The 18,076-nt window shown below is 36.4% G+C and overlaps 1 protein-coding gene across 10 annotated transcripts in view; it reads left to right on the top strand.

Moving 5' to 3' along the window:
* CCSER1 (coiled-coil serine rich protein 1) overlaps window positions 1-18,076 on the top strand; it is a 735,753-nt gene that overhangs the window by 290,907 nt on the left and 426,770 nt on the right. For all 10 annotated transcript variants that reach the window (XM_065691921.1, XM_065691927.1, XM_065691936.1 and 7 more), the window contains one exon: window positions 9,979-10,189. In XM_065691921.1, coding sequence (XP_065547993.1) covers window positions 9,979-10,189 — 211 coding nt within the window. The remainder of the gene's footprint in view (window positions 1-9,978; window positions 10,190-18,076) is intronic.

Below are 18,076 nucleotides of genomic sequence, written 5' to 3'. Positions count from 1 at the left end.
CACTTAGCTAAGATTTCAAAGTTTAGCATGCTATTAATCATTTACATAGTATCTGATGCAATCAGGATTCCCCTAACCTTGGGGAGTAACCTAGAGAGGTGTACCTATTCACGGGGAGATCCTGGTGTTCAGCCACTGCCATGCAGGAGAGCTGAACTGGCCCCTGGGTCCTTAGCTCTTGGGTAAGATTTGTGGCCCTTAACTACTGTGTTGTTAGCTATCTTCACAGAATCCAGCATGGCCAGATGCAGCCATCAGGACCACCACTGGCTATTGCTTAAGCAGAAAAGGGGGTGGGGGAGAAGCAAACGGCTACAGTAGCTTTTATGAAGTTACTCTAAAAGGAAGTTTATTTTTTCTGTTCTATACACTTCTTTTACGATCAGTTTTGTCTGGAGCCCAGCAAGTGTATGTTATTTAACTGTGGGAAAAATGCGTATTGTTTCATGTCTAAGTCTGCCCAGAACTGTTAATCATGAAACAACAGATTTCACATCAGTGAATGGACTGATCAAGATTTGTTTTTCAGTTCTTGCTTGAAAACACTGCTCTTTTTTGTAAGTTCAACAACTGCTCTAGATGTATGGTTTAACTTTAGGTTGCCTTTTGTGGAGTCAGGAGTTGGACTCAGTGATGCTCATGGGTCCCTTCTAACACAAGATATTCTATGAGCCTCTGTGATAATATGAAACAAATACATGTATGCACATCCACTACTCAGCTAGCAGGGACACACACTATTTGCAGCTGCTGTGCCAGGAACAGCATGAAGCTGCTTGTCAGCAAACTTCACTAAGTAACGGGTGTATTTAATTAGCATTGATGCTAAATTTCTTATGTTGTTTTGTTACTTTTCTTTAAAGCAGGCTTTTGAAGTCACTTGTGGCTGTTAGTATGTTCGTAAGTGGAGTTGGAAATTTTTTGCAAAAGATTAATTCCATAATGTTTTTTAAAAACCTTGAGAAGAATCATATTTAAGAATTAAAAAAACCTCTGGTGTATTGCTGTCTTTTAGGAATGGGTATATAGTAGCATGCATATTCTGGATTTCTTTATAAATTATGTCCCTGAATCCATTACATGCTTTCATTTTTTGGTCATAAAAGAGAATTTAACATAAAAGCTCTTTTAACAATAACATTAGGTTCCAACTATTTTATGCGATAATGAAATAGGATGGGTTTTAAAGTTGCACTTTCTTCCTGAGATATTAATCAAGTTCCCTACATAAAGTAGATGAAAGGTATCCTCTGAATTTAAAAACAAGTCTTTCCTATTCATTATTCTTAAACTGTTAGAGGGCAGTGAGAAGGGATACATTTGTTTAATCATACACTTTCACCAAAATGAAGGTCCATTATGTTGATTCCATTATAGAGTATTGAATGTTATCTTAATTCAGAAAGCTGTGTTTGTGATTACTGATTTATTTGGTGATTATATTATATTACTGATTACATATTTCATTGTGTGAAAACGTACAGAACTAATAATAAATTTTAGGATTATTAGTTGGAATTTTCTGAATGACACAGAGTTTTAACTACTTAATTATTGTACAGACGTCCCTTAACTCTTAACTGCTCGGCTTTGCTGATGTTTTAGTCCTCTTTCTTCTCATCCCTGGCATTCAACTGCCATATAATCCTGTAAGCATGTGTCGTGGTTTAAACCGATCCACACAGGTCGTCCACTCACCCCCCACCCCGACCCTCCCCGCTCCCGGAGGGATGGGGAGGAGAATCAAGAGAATGTAACTCCCATGGGTTGAGATAAGAGCAGTCCAGTAACTAAAGTATAACACAAATCACTGCTGCTACCACCAATGATAATATTGATAAGGGAAATAACAAGAGGATGCGATACCACCGCCGAACGAGTTCGACCCCCCCAAAGAGAGCCCGTGCCCTTCCGGGTAACTCCCAGTTACCTCCCTGGGCATGACGTGCTGTGGTATGGAATGCCTCTTTGGCTAGTTTGGGTCAGGTGTCCTGTCTCTGCTTCCCCCCGGCCTCCCCTTGTCCCCAGCAGAGCATGGGACTCACAGAGTCCTTGGCCAGAATAAACATTACTTAACAACAATTAAAAACAATCGGTGTTATCAGCTCTCTGCCCAGGCTGGAAGTCAAAACACAGAGCTTGCACCAGTTACTAAGAAGGAACAAAATGGCTACTGGTAAACCCAGGACAGCATGTGCATTTTTGCTAGTGGAGGAATATGTGTGACTATAGTATTATAACCTACAGGATGATACTTGAGGTGTATGTATCTGTTCTCAAGCCCTGCCATGGTCAGAAGCCAAGAAATTTCTGTAACTGGACCCAGTCCAGGAAGATTTCCCTGAATCACTTGGCCGTGGATAAAGGCAGGGTAGGGGTTGGGATGTCAGGAAAGCAAGCAGACTGCTAAAGGTATTCCACTTTGTGTATTTTGTAAATATTAATTAGCCCTTTAAAACTGACTGTTATGCATCTCCAATGAACCTCTCAGCCAACACAAAGTATAATGAATTGCCTGCTTGCTTCACAAAAGTGTTCCTAATGCCTAATAGCTTCATCAAAAGGTAACATTTTGGTTTATGCAATACTAATGTGGTTAGGTGCTTCCCAAATATTAAAAAAATAGGTCAGGTAGGATTCAGTGGTTTTTCTCCTTTATAAAGAATATGATTTTTCCTCTTAGTTGTCTAATCTTGGAAATCTATCTTACCTAATTCATGTCTATGAATTCTTCCAGTTACTAAGCAAATATGTGTTGCAAACCCTGCTGTCTTTCCTATACTAACAATTCTGTAGGTTCTTACAAGGCACAGAAGACACTTTTTGGTGTTTTTTTGGGTTTTTTTTGTATGTGTTTTTTTTTTGTTTGTTTGGTTGGTTTTTTTGTTTTTTTTTTTGTTTTGGTTTGGTTTGGTTTTTTTTTTCCTATTTGAAATATACATAGTTTAAACAGAATTTTGGAAAGCCTTGGTAACAAAGAAGTGCTGACCTGTAGCAGAATGTATTTGACAATTTGTTTTAAGTAAGGGAAACTAGGGTGGCTGAATGAAAGGAAAGCACTTCTTGTGCTTCTTAGAATGCAATCATTATATCCAATATCCATCATGATTTTCCTTTATTTTTTAAAACATGTTTTTAACCTCGTGAAAACCTGAAAGTTTTATGTTCTGTTTGCACAGTTCCTAAACACAAGCATTGAGAGCAGAGAGCAAACGTGAAGAGAAATGTTTTGATCTAGGTGACAGTGGCAAAACACATTTATATTTCTCCTTTCCTCCAGAACTATAAAGTTTGCTGGGCACACTTGAATGCCTGTCTTCTTTAATAGATCAGACCAAAATGTTGTTGTTCTCGTTCTGAGTCAGCTGAGTTGGCCATCTCCATGGAGTGAGATTTGGAGAGGAAACTAAGTACTTTTAGCTTTTATCTGTGCTCAGGCAGTGTCCAGTCCAAAGTAGATCGTGTTTACAAAGGTTGCAGTGACTTTGGTCATAAATGGTAGATTCATTCTCTGTCCAAATAAAAGCTAAGCCTTCTTTTGTTTATTTCCTATCCAGAGATGTAAGGTGAGTTACTGCTTGCTTTTGTGCATAATTAAGCTGCAATTTATATTTCATATACCAGTTATAAAATAGTTTCAAGAATGATCCCCTGCTGATTTTTTTTTTCCCCAAAACAGTTAAAAAGACTTGAATTGTCTACCAAACTCTCAGTGCCCAGAGAGCCTCATTTACTTTTTCTGCTTTGTAATGCTTTATTTCCTACTGTACTAAGAGTACTTGATATTGGAAGACTGGGGGAGCTTATTCAAGTAGGTACTTTTTTGAACATTATCTGATTCCTGTATGGTGTTACATTACCTTGTTTGCATCACATTTAAGTTCTCCTAATAGATTCCAGGAGGAAGAAAAGGACTGAAATCTCAAGTGTTGTGTTTTTGTGTGCTTGAGCTCTCGACTCATGTAGAATTTAGCGAAAGGAAATAAAGGCTTGATATGCCTTCAGCTGTACTTGTGCTGCAGCTGAGAATGGAGGGCTTTTTTTTCTTTTTTAATTTGATTCCATATTTCAAGACCACCAGGTTCTAGCCCAAAGGAAATCTTTATGGCATTGACAGAAACCTTTGAAAGAAAAGGGGTTATAATGGAAAAGGCTGACAGCTTCTTACAGCAGTGCTAGCCATTAGAGTTTGTGTGCACCTTTGTTTGTGGTTGCATAGTTTGATAGTGACAGATACTGAACAATTGTTTTTCTAAAGGCTGACCTTGAAAAATCATAGCATCAGAGGACCAATAAATGATACATAGTTCTAAAAGCTGTAAAATGTCAAACAATATGTACCTTATGACATGATGCAATTTAATATTCTGAGATGTCACCCTTAGAACTTCTGAATCATTCTGTTAGAATAGAAGTACTGTTGAGAAATCGTGTGAGACAGAGAGATATATGTTTTGATGCCAAAGAATGCTAATATGGGTAATTAGCTTCTGTTCTGGTTACCTTTTTAACTTCTCAGTATTGCAAAGGCTGCATTTTCAAAACTGAGGAGTTTGGCAATTTTTATCGTCATTGAACAGAGTTTGGGAATATTTAGGCACCTAGCAGTACGTTATTTGATATACCTACTGGAATATTTAGGAATAGGCTTTTAAAAGTCAGTGCCTCAGTCCTGCTAAATATGGGGAAAGACTTTTCATTTTTCCAAAATGTGTCCATATATTTCAGCTGTAAGTTGTTTGGGGTAGACCATGTCTCTTACTAAGTGGGATTAGTAAAAGGTTACTTGGAGATTAAGACTCAGTCTGGGATGACTGTAGGGCTTGACTGTAACATACATCATTGTAAGAGAGCCACAGAGTGCTTTGAACTGAATTCTGGAAGTGTTTGAGGTAGGCAGATTTTTCTTTAAAAATCAGAAATGATTGCTTTTGTGTGGCTTATATGGTCCCACTGAGCACTGTTGTGCTTATACAGGAGTCCATGTATGAATTTTATAACTACACATATGTAAAAGTACATGTCTATGTATACACATGGTGCACTTGTATATGAATACAGTTGCACACTCAAACACTGAAAATAAGTGATTTAAGGCTTTTTCTAAAACCGTGCTTTAGAAGATAAGCTCTCAGGGAAGAAAGAAGGCATGTTTAGCTCTTCCCATAGAGGCTGGGGTCTTTTGCACTGCTTGCAAAGCCTTCCTGATGCCCACGGTGTTATGTGGGTTCTTTTTGGTTAAGCTGGTATCAAGAAGTGCAGACTCTGTGGGACCAATTGTATTAGGTTATGCTAATTCTGCTATAGCAATGTCTTGAGTACTGCTGATGAAAACTAAGAAGATTAAACTCCACATAATCTGGGGATCTTTGTGTAAATTCAAATTATCATAAGCTCTTCAAATCATTGATCTGAGGATCAGTAAGAAGAGAAGAATTACTCAAACTAGCTCAAGTTGCAAATCTTTAGGTCTTTTTTTTTCTTTTATATATATATATATTTTTTTTTCCCCCCAGTAAAAAAACCTTAAAGATGCTTTGGAATAATAAAGTTGCTTTTGCTCTGCCTTCTTAAGGGAAAGAAGACTTGAAAGGAGCTCACAATGGTGTATCTTCCTCAGTGAGTTAACATGCAGTTGTGTTGGATTTATGGAGGCTATTAAAATGCTAAAGGTCAATGATTGATTATTTTAATGTTACATCTCCATTTCAATAAAGACTGCCTTTGAAATAGAACTCTTAATGGCACTACTGTTCTGCTGAATGTGGATATTGTAGCTTCTGGTTTTTGTATGCTTTAGAAATGAGGAAACGCATTCATGGTGTTCACTGGGTATGTCCAGATATAAAGGAAACAAGCCAGCAGCCTGAAAGTATCATCTCAGATTGCACAGCTTTTCACCCTATTTTGCGTTTACAAATTTGACACAAATTTTGTGTGATTTTCAGACCTTATGCTGGCAGTAATCTTTCCTGACACTAAGAATGCTTTTCTCTTTTGTCATTTGTGGTCCCCTTGGCTGTAGCATGCAGCTGATTAGAAAGTATTCCAAAGGCTTTATGTTGATTCCCCATGAGCACCTTGAATTACTGTTTCCCTATGACATTGGTCTAGAGGGCAGAGTTTTAAGTGTGCTGTCAGGCTTTGTCTGATCTTCATCAAACAGAATATGAGAACCACTTATTATCTGGGAAGTGAAGTCTGTAATACCTGTGAGAAAATTAAGATCAGCTTTTTCTCAGCTGTGATTTGCGACAGCTTCCACAGTTCATCTTGGACCTTTCTTCGAAACAGGCTGGCGCTTCTCTTGCCTAGGTGTCTGGGTGGGTTTCACATCTTAAGCTTAGAGCTTTGTGGCTTCCATAGCCATGCTCAGAGATTTGAGGTGACATTACATAAGATGGTTCCGTAGTGCACATCTACACCACTGATATCTTCCAGAATGGAGCAGTCCCATCCAACCTGCCTGTGCTGACAATCAAACCATGCCAGGGAATCATTTGGAAGAGTGATAGGCGGGATGCCCCGCAACGTTTCAGCAGTGCTTTACCACTGACTGAATTTCAGTGCTCAGGGACATTTTTAGGTATAGTTTCATTAAAGTAGGGACATAATCTAACCATGTGTGTGTGTTGGGTTCGATTTAGAGCTCAAACAGGAGCTATATATTTAAAAGTGATCAAATTACTTTTCTGAAATATTTTATGTTGATAATGTTATAGAATTAATATAGCTCTTTTGAGGTTTTTTACCTACAGTTTCAGAAGTTTGTCACAGATAACATTGGCTTCTGAAATGTTTTATTACAATAAACACAACTTTGGAAGGTAGAGGGGACTGGTCATCTGTAAGGAGCTCCTGCACTACCAGTTGATGAACCAGCCCCTTCTCCAACTTCAGAGGTAAAGAGGCATTTTACTACTAAGGAGAGAACTCTAATTTTCGTGCAAATTCTTTTTTCCCCCTTGCTAAATCTCTGCTGCTGCTTTGAAATGAAATGCAGTGGATTACCGTAATAATACTGTAATAGACCACCTGGACATTGTTAATAGTGAAGTTGATGAAATATCAGTGCTGGAATGAATTTAAAATGAGCTTTTTTCTGCAGTGAGTAGAAGGATTTGTATCAGACAAGAGATTTTCTATCACCCATTAGTTAAATTCTATTCAGGTAATTCAGAGGTACTATATGATCTGAATGCTTATTATATACCAACTCTGCATCACCATTTTTAGTAGCAATTTAGTTAGATTTTAAACTCTTATGACCGTGAGTGGCGATATGTTATTATGATGCTTTTCATACTTTAGTACAAGGTTCTATATTTGAAAATATGGTATTTTTGTGTGTTGAGCAGTGTGATATTGACATAAAGCCCACTGAAGTAATGGGAATATTGTCTTAAGTTGAAATTAAGTTTTGCTATGTTTCCAGTGAATGTATAGCTTTTATGTAAACACTGTACCTCTTTCATGTAGGACAGGATGAGAGTTCCCAAGAGTACTTCCTGTCTCCTTGTCACTGAGGCAGCAGGGTATTGGTGTTGATACCGCATTCTTCTCCTTGATAATGTGCTGTAAAAGACTTCTGGGAAGCATTACATCTTAAGTTGGTACTTTCTCAGTGCCAGGATGTCTGTTCAGGAGAATGAGGAAAATGAAACTTTGCAGGGACTTGCAAAGTGAACACGCGACATATTCTAAAGAGTAATTTGTCTCCCAGCCTGCAGGCACTGGGCAGGAATAAAGAGGAGCTTGTTGTTCCATCTTAATTTAAATAAAGTGCCTTTCAGGTTACATAAATCTTACTTAAGGTTTGAACAGACCTTCTTTTATAAATCCCTAAAAGTGGCCTGTGTTATGAAATTTCAGTTAAAAGTTGTTTTCTCTTTGCATGATATATACCTGAGGTGACTTTAATGAAGGCTATTAATCAGCAGTGGCTTCATATCGTTCAGTCTAAAGCACCTTTATCATCCACCTCACATTATCATTTTAAAGGATGCAAAATATTCTACTCAATAAATTAAATATATTGAAAGTTGTTTCAATATATTGAAACAAATTGTTAAATTACTAATTTCATTGTTTTACGAGAGTCTTGAAAAGCCTGGATTAGAAAGTTTTAGTTCTTTTGGCAGTCATGAGCCATCTGCCCGTAGCCATGATCTCTGTGGTGCGTTCATTGATCTAACGTGTTGTACCTAGTGCACATGACATAGCTTGCAGATTATAAAAATGAACAACCCATAAAAGATAATTCTATTAGCCTCATTTCCATTTTGTTAGTATGCATTGGGAATTGCTTGTCTTGAGAGATCACATTAATCGCTTTTTGTGTGTGGTTCATGTGAAACCAAAGTTAACCAAGGAAAAATGTCCTGTGTAAAAAATATTCTTTGTCCTGCCAAAACACAGCCATGCATAAAATTCAGGATGTGGTTTGTGTTGCATGAAAATTCAAATGGAACAGAAAATCGGAACTATACATTAATTGAATAATAATTGTCACTTTCTTCACCACTTATGCTAACATTTTTAATTTTAGTGAATTAATTTATAATGAATATGGGTGTCATGCATTGCTGTTACAACACTTTTATAATTTAGCAATAATTAGTTTACTACTATTGCACAGTGCAATCACATTCTCAGATTTATTCTCCATTCAGATTTGTCCTTTTTCCCTGCTGGCCCAAGAGAAAATAGGTGCAACATTGAAGTTGTGCATACATTAATGCTGCAGAAGTCTCTGTACTTAGTCACATTCTGTTTTACCAAAATGTCAAGTAATCCCTATTTAAATGATTTTTCTTCTATTAAAGTTCTGGCTGATTTTGTCTGATTGAATCTATGACCTCTAGAACATAGAAGCACACAGGTGAGAAGGAAACTCCACAGGTTTCTGTTCCAAGCCCTTGCTCAAAGCAGATCCAATTAGAACAGGTTACTCAGGGGCTTGCACCGTCATGTTATGAATATCTCCAAGGTGAATGTCCCACAGCATCTCTGAGCCCCTGTTCCTTTGTTTGACCAATAATAATTAAATAAATAAATAATGTTCTTACATCTGTTCACAATTTCCTATATTCCAGCTTCTGTCCGTTGCCTTTCATTTTGTTGCTGTGCATTCCCAAATATAAACTGGCTCCATCATCTCTGCACCCTCCCAGTGACTTCTCTTTTGAAGACTGAGCAAAATTGCCTCTCAGCCTCTCCTCATTTAATATGCACTCCAGCCCTCTCAGCTTCTTGATGGTCTTCACTGGACTTGCTTGAGCATGGCAAAGTTTTATAGATAGCTTGCTCTGATATTGAAGGAAGATGGTATACATGCTTTAAAATAATGGTATTCCATTATCTCCAAAGTCCATCAATTTTTTTCTGAATGTTTCTGTTGTCTTTAAGGATTCTCAACCACAACTTAATGTTGTTTACTTTCATGTTCCGCTTAAACAGTTTAAGTGGTAACTAAACTTCAGTGAGTACAGATTGATTACATTTCAAATTCCATTATGCAGAATAGTCTTATGTCACTGTGCCAGCCCAGACGGAGTATTTTTTTGGTGGTTTTCTTTTCCTTTTAAATTCTGAGTCAAAGCACATGGAAGAATGTGATCTAGCTTTAGAAAGTACACGAGAGGTTTTGGGTTTGTTTTTATTTTTGTTTTATAAAACTGAACTGAAATAAAATATACCTACAGCAGTTTTGTCCATAGGAAATTTTGTTTTAAGAAAATGGCTTTTTTTCAGGGTGTGAGATAAAGCATGGTTTTTGTTCCTGTAGAAAATGGTACTCTTATAAATGCGTATTTTATTGGTAGCACCATATGGCTACATGTACGTTTTAAAGGCCATTCATGCCAGCAGGCTCAAAAAGTGAAATGTAATGTGTCTTTAAGCTCAGAAAAACTGAAAGCCAAAAAATTGAGTTAGTTTTCATATTTCAGTGTTGATCTTTGTGTTTTCTCTTGTAAGGAACCTATCTCTGAAGCTGTCAAAGGAGGTAGACCAAGGAGAAGCCAGGTATCCTCGTGTTAGCCAGCTGGCTGGCAGCCCATCTGTGGAGTGGCCTTTTACTGGTCTGGAAGAAGGTGGAGGCATTGAATCTTTGCCCTTCAGATTGATGCTGCAAGATTGCACAGCTGTGAAGACATTGCTTCTGAAAATGAAGAGGGTTCTTCAAGAGGTAATCACCCAATTGTTTGTTAAATTAGTAGCTTTCATTAATGAGCTAAGCATCAGAAAAGAGTCAGGAAAGTTTATGGACTTGATGTCTTAATATGGCTGGAATATATGGAATTGACACAAGTATAAATAGTAGTGCCTCAACATGGTAGAGAGGTAAGAAAGCTTATACTATAACAGAATTTAACTGATACCACCATCTTGGTGTGCTGAGTATGAAGTTTCTCTATTGCTTTTAGCAAAAAGGGGGCAGAGGAGAAATACTAGATCAAAATAAATTGTACTGGTTCCCTCTAGTATTTTAGAGCTTTTCAGTTTTCTCACTACAGTTGTTAATCAGTATAAAGTCCGCAATTAGTTCAGAGATGCAAAGAAAAAGAAATATTCTTTTAAGTTGCAGTACTGAACTGAAAGATTACTAGCCTGAGTTTGTAAATGACTGTTTAAATAGGATTTCTTAGGCCATTCTAACAATTTCAGGAGTCCTAGCTAGTCCTATCCTGCTCTGTTCTCCTGTTTCCCTCATGGGCTGCAGGTATTGCTTTGAAATTCTTTTTTTTACATCCAGTTCCCTTTAGCATTTTAGAAGAAATCAAATTATTATTGGGCTGGTTTGGGGTTTTTTTTGTGATTTTTTTTTTTTTTTTGACACTTTCCAGGTGTGGAGCTTTGACATCTTTTTTTTGCAAGCTTTCAGTTTCATGTTAGTGAACTGCACTGTGCGTTGTTTTTGAGACCTACAAGATATATATATTTTTTAAGCTATGTAATTCATAGGATTACAGAATAATATAGGTTCAGAAGGGCCTCTTGAGGTCCAACCCCTCGGCTCGAAGCAAGGTCATCTTAAAATAGGTTACTGAAGGCCTTGTCTACTTAAGTTTTTGGTACCTTAGTGGTGTTTCTGCATCATCTCTGGATAGCAGTTCCAATATTTGACTACCTCATTGTAATATTTTTCCATAAGATATAATCAGAATTTCCCTTGTTGCAACTTCATTGTATGATGAAGTGCTAGTCACTTAACAGACTTTGTGGGTTGGTTTTTTTGTTTGGTTGTTGTTGTTGTTTGGTCTCCTGGGACATTTGGTTGGGTTTTTTTTTCTTTTTTTAATGCTCTCTTTTCAATCATCTGTATATGAATTAAACCAATTGTTGTCCTGTCTGAGAAGGTTTGTCAGTTTTAGTCTTAATAGTCATCCATTAGTCCTCTTAAATAGCATGTTTTTTTCTCTATGGCAAGCCTTATGCCTTTCAGTTTCCTTCAGTTCACTAGCAGCTTTATGTATGCTGTTGGGCTTCTTAATGGACTTCTGCTGAAACTGAAATTGAAATCATTAATTCTCCATCAGTTCCTGCTTATGCAATGTCAGAATATAGAGTGCATTTAAAGATCCTTTTCCCTGAAAAGGATTTGTAACTGTATTATATATGGAAATAAATAATAAGAATTATAATATTACATGACATAGCAGTTGTAACATTGAGCTGTTAACACTGAGAGCATGCTCTGTTGCTTCTAGTGTGAAAAATTCATGTCCAGTTACTAATACATCCTTATATAAATGATTTTATTTTTTATCTTAATCATTCAGTGTTTTACTTACTTCTTCCTTTGTACCATGTAATTTCCATACTCCCATTTGACTGTAACGCAGTGTAATTCTTTCCTTTCCTTTTCTTCTTGCCTTGCCTTCCTTTATGAAATCAAAATGGCCTTTTTTTAATTCTACAGGTGGATGTTACATGTGATGCACATATGTATGTGCTGTTCTTTGCTTCCCTGTTTTTTGGCAACTTTGAGGTGGAATATTCTAGTATACAGCTGAACAAAACTTACATGGCTAGAATGAAATGACCAATCGATGATTATTGAAAACTTTTATTGCCTTGAATTATTTGTACTTTGGTTTCACGTGAGTTATTTGTATAATAGCAGGAATTGATATGTAGAGTGCTGTATACATAGGAGTATACTTTTTAGTAGCCCTATCTGAGAAATAGCTGACATATAGTGCAGTCTTCCATTTATACTGATAAAAGTACACATACTAATTCTTGAAACAAAAAAAATATTTTTCAAGGTCATGTTAAACTACACAGTTTTCATATCTCCATAAGGAGTTGCCAAACCCATCCACTGTAGAGTGGGCAGCAGCCATGGTGTAATTGCAGGAAAGTGAAAGAGCAGTAACAACAAAATATTCACAATCAATACATTCTTTAAAACACATGAAAATTTTAGGAATTATTCCAAAACCAGGATAGGATTCAGAAGACCATAAGTAGCTAGTTTGAGCAACCAAAGAGAAGATGACCTTGAAATGTATTACAAATTTATATTGGAATGACACAACTTGATTATCTTTAGAAATCCAGACTTTTATACATTTATGTCACTTTTAAATTATTAGTGAAGATTCCAGGAAAATATAATTCTATCAAATTGATATATTGTTTTGAAGAGTGTGATAAATAAGTCATCTAAGCAAATTTGGCAGGCAGTTTCCATGGAGAAAGTACTCTACTTCCTTTGTAGCTACATGTAATTTCTTCATCCAAAAATCACTTCCGCCCATATCAATATTATAAATCAGACTCACAGCAGTACTGAATTAAAAGATATAAAAGAAACCCACTTTCCTTACCATGGTATATGCACGTATTTTTAGATGTAGTGGAACATAGGCTGTGGCAGGTTTATACGGTATAGAAGTGAAATATTGTTTGGCTATAACAGTATTAAATATGGATATTTATTAAAATAACATGTCATATTTTCACACAGTTTAAAAATATACAGAGCATACAGTCTATAAGGGGAAAAATTACACATGAGTTACCAGGAGAAAAGCTGCAGTATTTCAGTTTCATAGCTGATGTTACCCGTAGAAGAAGAAATTACCGTTGTCTACACCTCTTTATTGAAAAATAACATGTTAATTGAGTTAAAATACTAGCCCTGTTATTCAATATAATCCTTCTATTTAAGCACTGAGCACTGCTTCTAAGGAATAATTTAATTATGATCTTCCAAAATGTAATACTAGCTAGTAAAATATACTTCTTTTTATCATTGCACTTGCTTGCAATAGAAGAATCTAAATGGAAAATGTGCATACAATATATTCTGTACTGTGCTGCAAAGTTATATAGCTGTGAGTTTAGCTTGTTATTAGTCTTATAGTGAAAAGGGAAATTGAAGACATGGCAGAAACTTGCAAGATTGAGAATGTTATTAGGTAGTGTATTTAGTAAGACTAATGAATGATCATTCAATTAAGAGAATTAATTACCAGTTCACTTTTAGTGAAAAAGCCTTGAAAGTGTTTACTAATAATTCTTTATAGCTTTGACCATGCCAGTCTCATAAGGCAGATTGTTCCGTAATTTTTTGAGAATCTTTTTGAACAAAGATGAAGAGAGCCTTGAGGACCCATGCACATGAGCAAACTCAGTGATCCACTAGAAATCAATCCAAAAAGTATGTCTCATTCTATTTGGCAGCTTTTTCTGTTGGATATTCCGTTCCTGACAGATGAATGTGCAGTAAGTGGAATAATCAAGACTTGGGGGTTGCAAAGTTTCATGAAAAACTTTACCAGAGATTAGTAGCACAGTCAGCTTGATGAAAGCCAATTCACCATATAAGACAATGCAAGTTGTCATGTAACTTCTCTCTGATTTACAAGTAGATCTTGGTCTTCCTTTCTCTCCATCTCACTCATGTTTATTGAACTGTTTGGGTTTTTTTTTTCCTCGGAGTCTGCTTGGTGTTGACCTTTTCCTCAGTAATAACTGCTCTCATTCAAAAACAAAAAAGAAAAAAACCAGCAAACAAAATAAAAAAAGAATAATAAAAAAAACGAAATCAGGAGTGAGTTGGTTGAGGCCAGGTTTGCTCTCTCCTAAGAAATTATTTTTTCGCTTTCTGACTTCAGTCAGGCCTTTCTGCTCTGAGCCAGTCCTAAATTCATAATCTGTGTCATCTTTCCTCCCCCATATGCCGTGCTGTGCTTTCCATCTTTTATTACATTTGTGGCTGCTAATTGATTGCTTATAGTCAATGAGCCTCTAAAATTTAGACTGCAGCTTCTTCCTCACTTATTGCTATCAACAATAATGAATATATAATGCCTCTTTCCCAAACAATATATGGGCTTTCCTGTACTCTTCCAGATGAGATGGAAATTATTTCCATCCATTAACTTTTTTATGGTTTGAGTTATAGCTTACTGAGGCAGTGTTGAAGGCTCGCTAATTGAGAGGCCATTTAATGGCTTTGCCTTTGTGGAAATCATTGGTAGAACATTTTAGGCAAAGACATATGAGGAAAACTTGTATGGTTTTGGTACTGTGCCTGGCAAAAAAAAAAAAAAAAAAAAAAGGAAAAAAAAAAGTGTCTTTGTGCTGAAATAAACATAGTGGAAAAAATACAGCTATTTTAGGAAGGAATACATTTAGTGGTGTAATGGGGTTTTGTTCAAACTTTAGATATTGATATGAATGTCCCAGTAAAACCAAAATCTTATCCACATTTAGGCTTATTTCTGCAGGTCATATTTCCCCTGTATTCTTTATGAAATACATAGGTTATCAACTACGTAATTCTACTTTCAGATATTTTTATGAGGCTATTAGAAGTGACCTTACTGGTTGCTAATCTAGACAATTAAGATACGTTGCCTGTATGTTTGTGTAATTTGGAACATAAATTATTCAGTGCATGGCCATGCTTCTTTCACAGCTCTGCAAAACACCATGCAGGCTGTGGAGCTTTAGAAATTGAAGCTAATTACTACAATTAGCAATAGGGATAAGTCATTCTGGACATATATTGCATACTGTGTTTTACTAATTAATCATTTATTTTACTGTGGGAAATTGCAGCTGTCTGTGGCTGTCATTAAAACTTAATGTGTCCAATACAGTGTTTTTAGATGACACTCAAAAAAATGGCAGTGGCCATGACAGTTGCCTGAGACTTGTGGGACAAAGTGAGACTGCTCAGTCTGCAGTTAGCCTGTTGGATATCACTGGCTACATTACTTCTCCCCATGCATCTTTCACCTCATCAGTAAAATATGCATAATTATAGAGTCTACTTTTATGCTGTGCTTGCAGTCTACTAATGGAAAATACTAAGAGAAAGCTACATGTTGTTTGCTGTATTTGTAGCCTGATTGCTAAGCAATATGGAATTGGCCTTAAACTATAGTTTCTAAAGATATTAAAGCATTTTCGGTGGTTCACTATGAAATGTATTGTGTTTACTAATATTGTCTGTTAGCCACTTAGGAAGCAATTGCAAGTTTAATACCGTGTAAAATACTTCAGGTTTTCTTCCTTTAAGTAACTTCGTAATTAACCACTCTAGCATTACTAATTTATTCAACAACTCTGCATTTAATGCGGTCCCTTTTATCAAGTATTTCGTGCTAGAAATTGGTAATTCCTTTATTTCATGGTGTGTTGACACCCATAAATTAAAATAATTAATAATAAAAATGTACTAGGTTTAGTAATAGTATTTAACTTTATTGAATTTAATTTCATTTTCACTTGGAAATACACACTGGTATGCCCTTGCCCAGCTGCTTGCAAAGAGAGAGCAGAACACCCTATTGTCACACTGCTTGTGTGTTTTCTAGTAGAATATCTCAAGGTAACAGAGAATATTGGGAGCCAGTGGATATAATCAGATGTTCTTTTTGGCAGGAAAGGTATTTTATTCCAAGATTATTCATTATTAGGCGTTTAATAGTAGCAAACAAACTGTGGATTCCTTTGCTCTTCAGGAATTTCATACTTTACAGCAGGTGCTCCTGAGAGTGTGTTCATTTGCTAACACTCCCATGAGTACTTAACAAGTGTGAGGTTAGAGGCTGGGACTGGCACACAGCCCTGGGGTCTTGAGAAGTCACACTAATCTCAGCTCAACATAAAGAACTGAAAAAATCCAACTCAGTTATCAGGCCATGTCATTGCCTTCACTCAAAATAAAGTTTGCAGGCCACATTCAGAGTATTTTTGAGCCACACTTTGAAATTGCCAGTCTCAAATTAATACACTTATTTTTTAATGCTAAAAACATGAAATATTTCTCTGCTCCATTTATGTTCTGTTTGTTCTGATGGCTTAATTTTTTGTAAACTACGTATGTCTGTGTACTGCAGCCTTACTGAAACTAGATCAACAAGAAACATCATCCTTCCACAGCTAGAGATTAGTACTGATTTACGTGTCTACTTCATGTATCCGGAAGCCAAGGGATTAGCTTCTTTCTTACTTCTCCTGTGGTTGCCTCAATGAAATGTTTTCATATAACAGTGTGACATGCTCCAGGTCACCACAGATTTGCATAGCATTCTGCCCCAGCCTCCTCAAAAGCCGAGTCTTAACAGCACCTTGCAGAGAAGCATTAAAAATAGCAATGAATATGTAATGTCCCAACATCAGCAGTTTTGTGCAATTGGATACAATTAACTTGTGCCCGAAGACCATAAATTATAGCCTACAAAACTGGAACCATTTTCCCATTAAGTACTTCCGTGGGTTTGATCGGTTGCTGCAGGTCAGTCAGCTAAGTCCCACCTGATGCTCCTTGGCTGTGGAGCTCATCACACCAATTACATTTTCTGATAAATCTGCAAATACTGGAAAGTCCGTTGCAAAATAATGAGCAAGCAGTGGAAGAAATCCACAATGATTTCTTCTCTACAAGTCTGTAGAAGGATCTGATTATACTCGGTTGTTAGAGCTCATGAGTAATTTTGAGCTAAATGACACATTTAGTGCAGAAGGTAGATGGAAGAGTCTGTGATAAGAAAACAAACAATACTGCCAGATCTAACAAATTTTGCAATGAGTTATCCAGTTCTTTTAACAAAAAACAATTAGAAATAGGAGTGGGATCAAGATGAGTGCACAACACCCAAGCTGCACGGCAATTGAATTTCCTGCAAATTTACCGGGGTTTTAGATATGAAAATACCAACTTTTCAAATGGTTTTGTAACTTACAAAGGAGCGTTTAGTATAAGTTTTATACCTGGTGCCACTGCCTTAAAAGTCCAGTAGGTTAAACAGTTTCTCCACCTCTGAAGTTTCACAGTCCTGTATTCCTGCTATATTAAGATTTTTTCTTCCTCGTGATAGGTTTCAGAGATTTTCTGACATGGAAAAGTAACTGGTTAGATAAAGATGAAGCAGTTAAATAGATAGGTTTAGATAGATAAAGCAGTAAAACTGATGATATGCAACTGTTGCCATAACTGGCTGAACAAGAAGAATAAAAATGTAATTAATAGGTAAAAATGTACTTCTGGTAATCAGGTAGCAGAGTGCCAGCCATGCATGTAGTTACCCATTTCAGTATTTGTGTTTGTATGTGATCATGTAGATGATTTGGCAGAATTTAAATTTAATCTCTTTAATTAATTATCCTTTGCCCTTTATCAGCCAGAATTTAGGAAACAAGTGCTAGTGTAGTCACTGGAGGAATTCTCACTCTTCATAGCATGGACCTTGGCATAGCTCTGTGCTGCAGATTTATTTAATGATTTTTCTGCACAATGCATGCCATTATTTTGTAGCCCAGTATCAGAACAGTGCTGATCATTTTCCTAGTGGAAGGGAGAAAAGACAAGAAAGCTGTTGATATAACATGCTTGCATAAATTCATGATTTTTGCCAAAATAATAGTGCTAACGTTGTGCAGTCTGGCTCCTCTTCAATTCATGATGTGTGTTTTCTTCAGAAAAGGAAATGGATTTTTTTTTTTTTTTTTTTTAAACGGATTTAGAAACTACACATCAGGGACATACCCTCCACCTGTTTGTCCAACGATCTGTATATCTTTCCTTTATATACCTTACTAATATAAATAC

This window comes from Lathamus discolor, chromosome 1 (assembly GCF_037157495.1).
Source record: "Lathamus discolor isolate bLatDis1 chromosome 1, bLatDis1.hap1, whole genome shotgun sequence".
In the NCBI taxonomy this organism is placed as follows: Eukaryota; Metazoa; Chordata; class Aves; order Psittaciformes; family Psittacidae; genus Lathamus; species Lathamus discolor.
The sequence above is the reverse complement of the archived record's forward strand: the minus strand, read 5'-3'. Positions and strand labels throughout refer to the sequence as shown.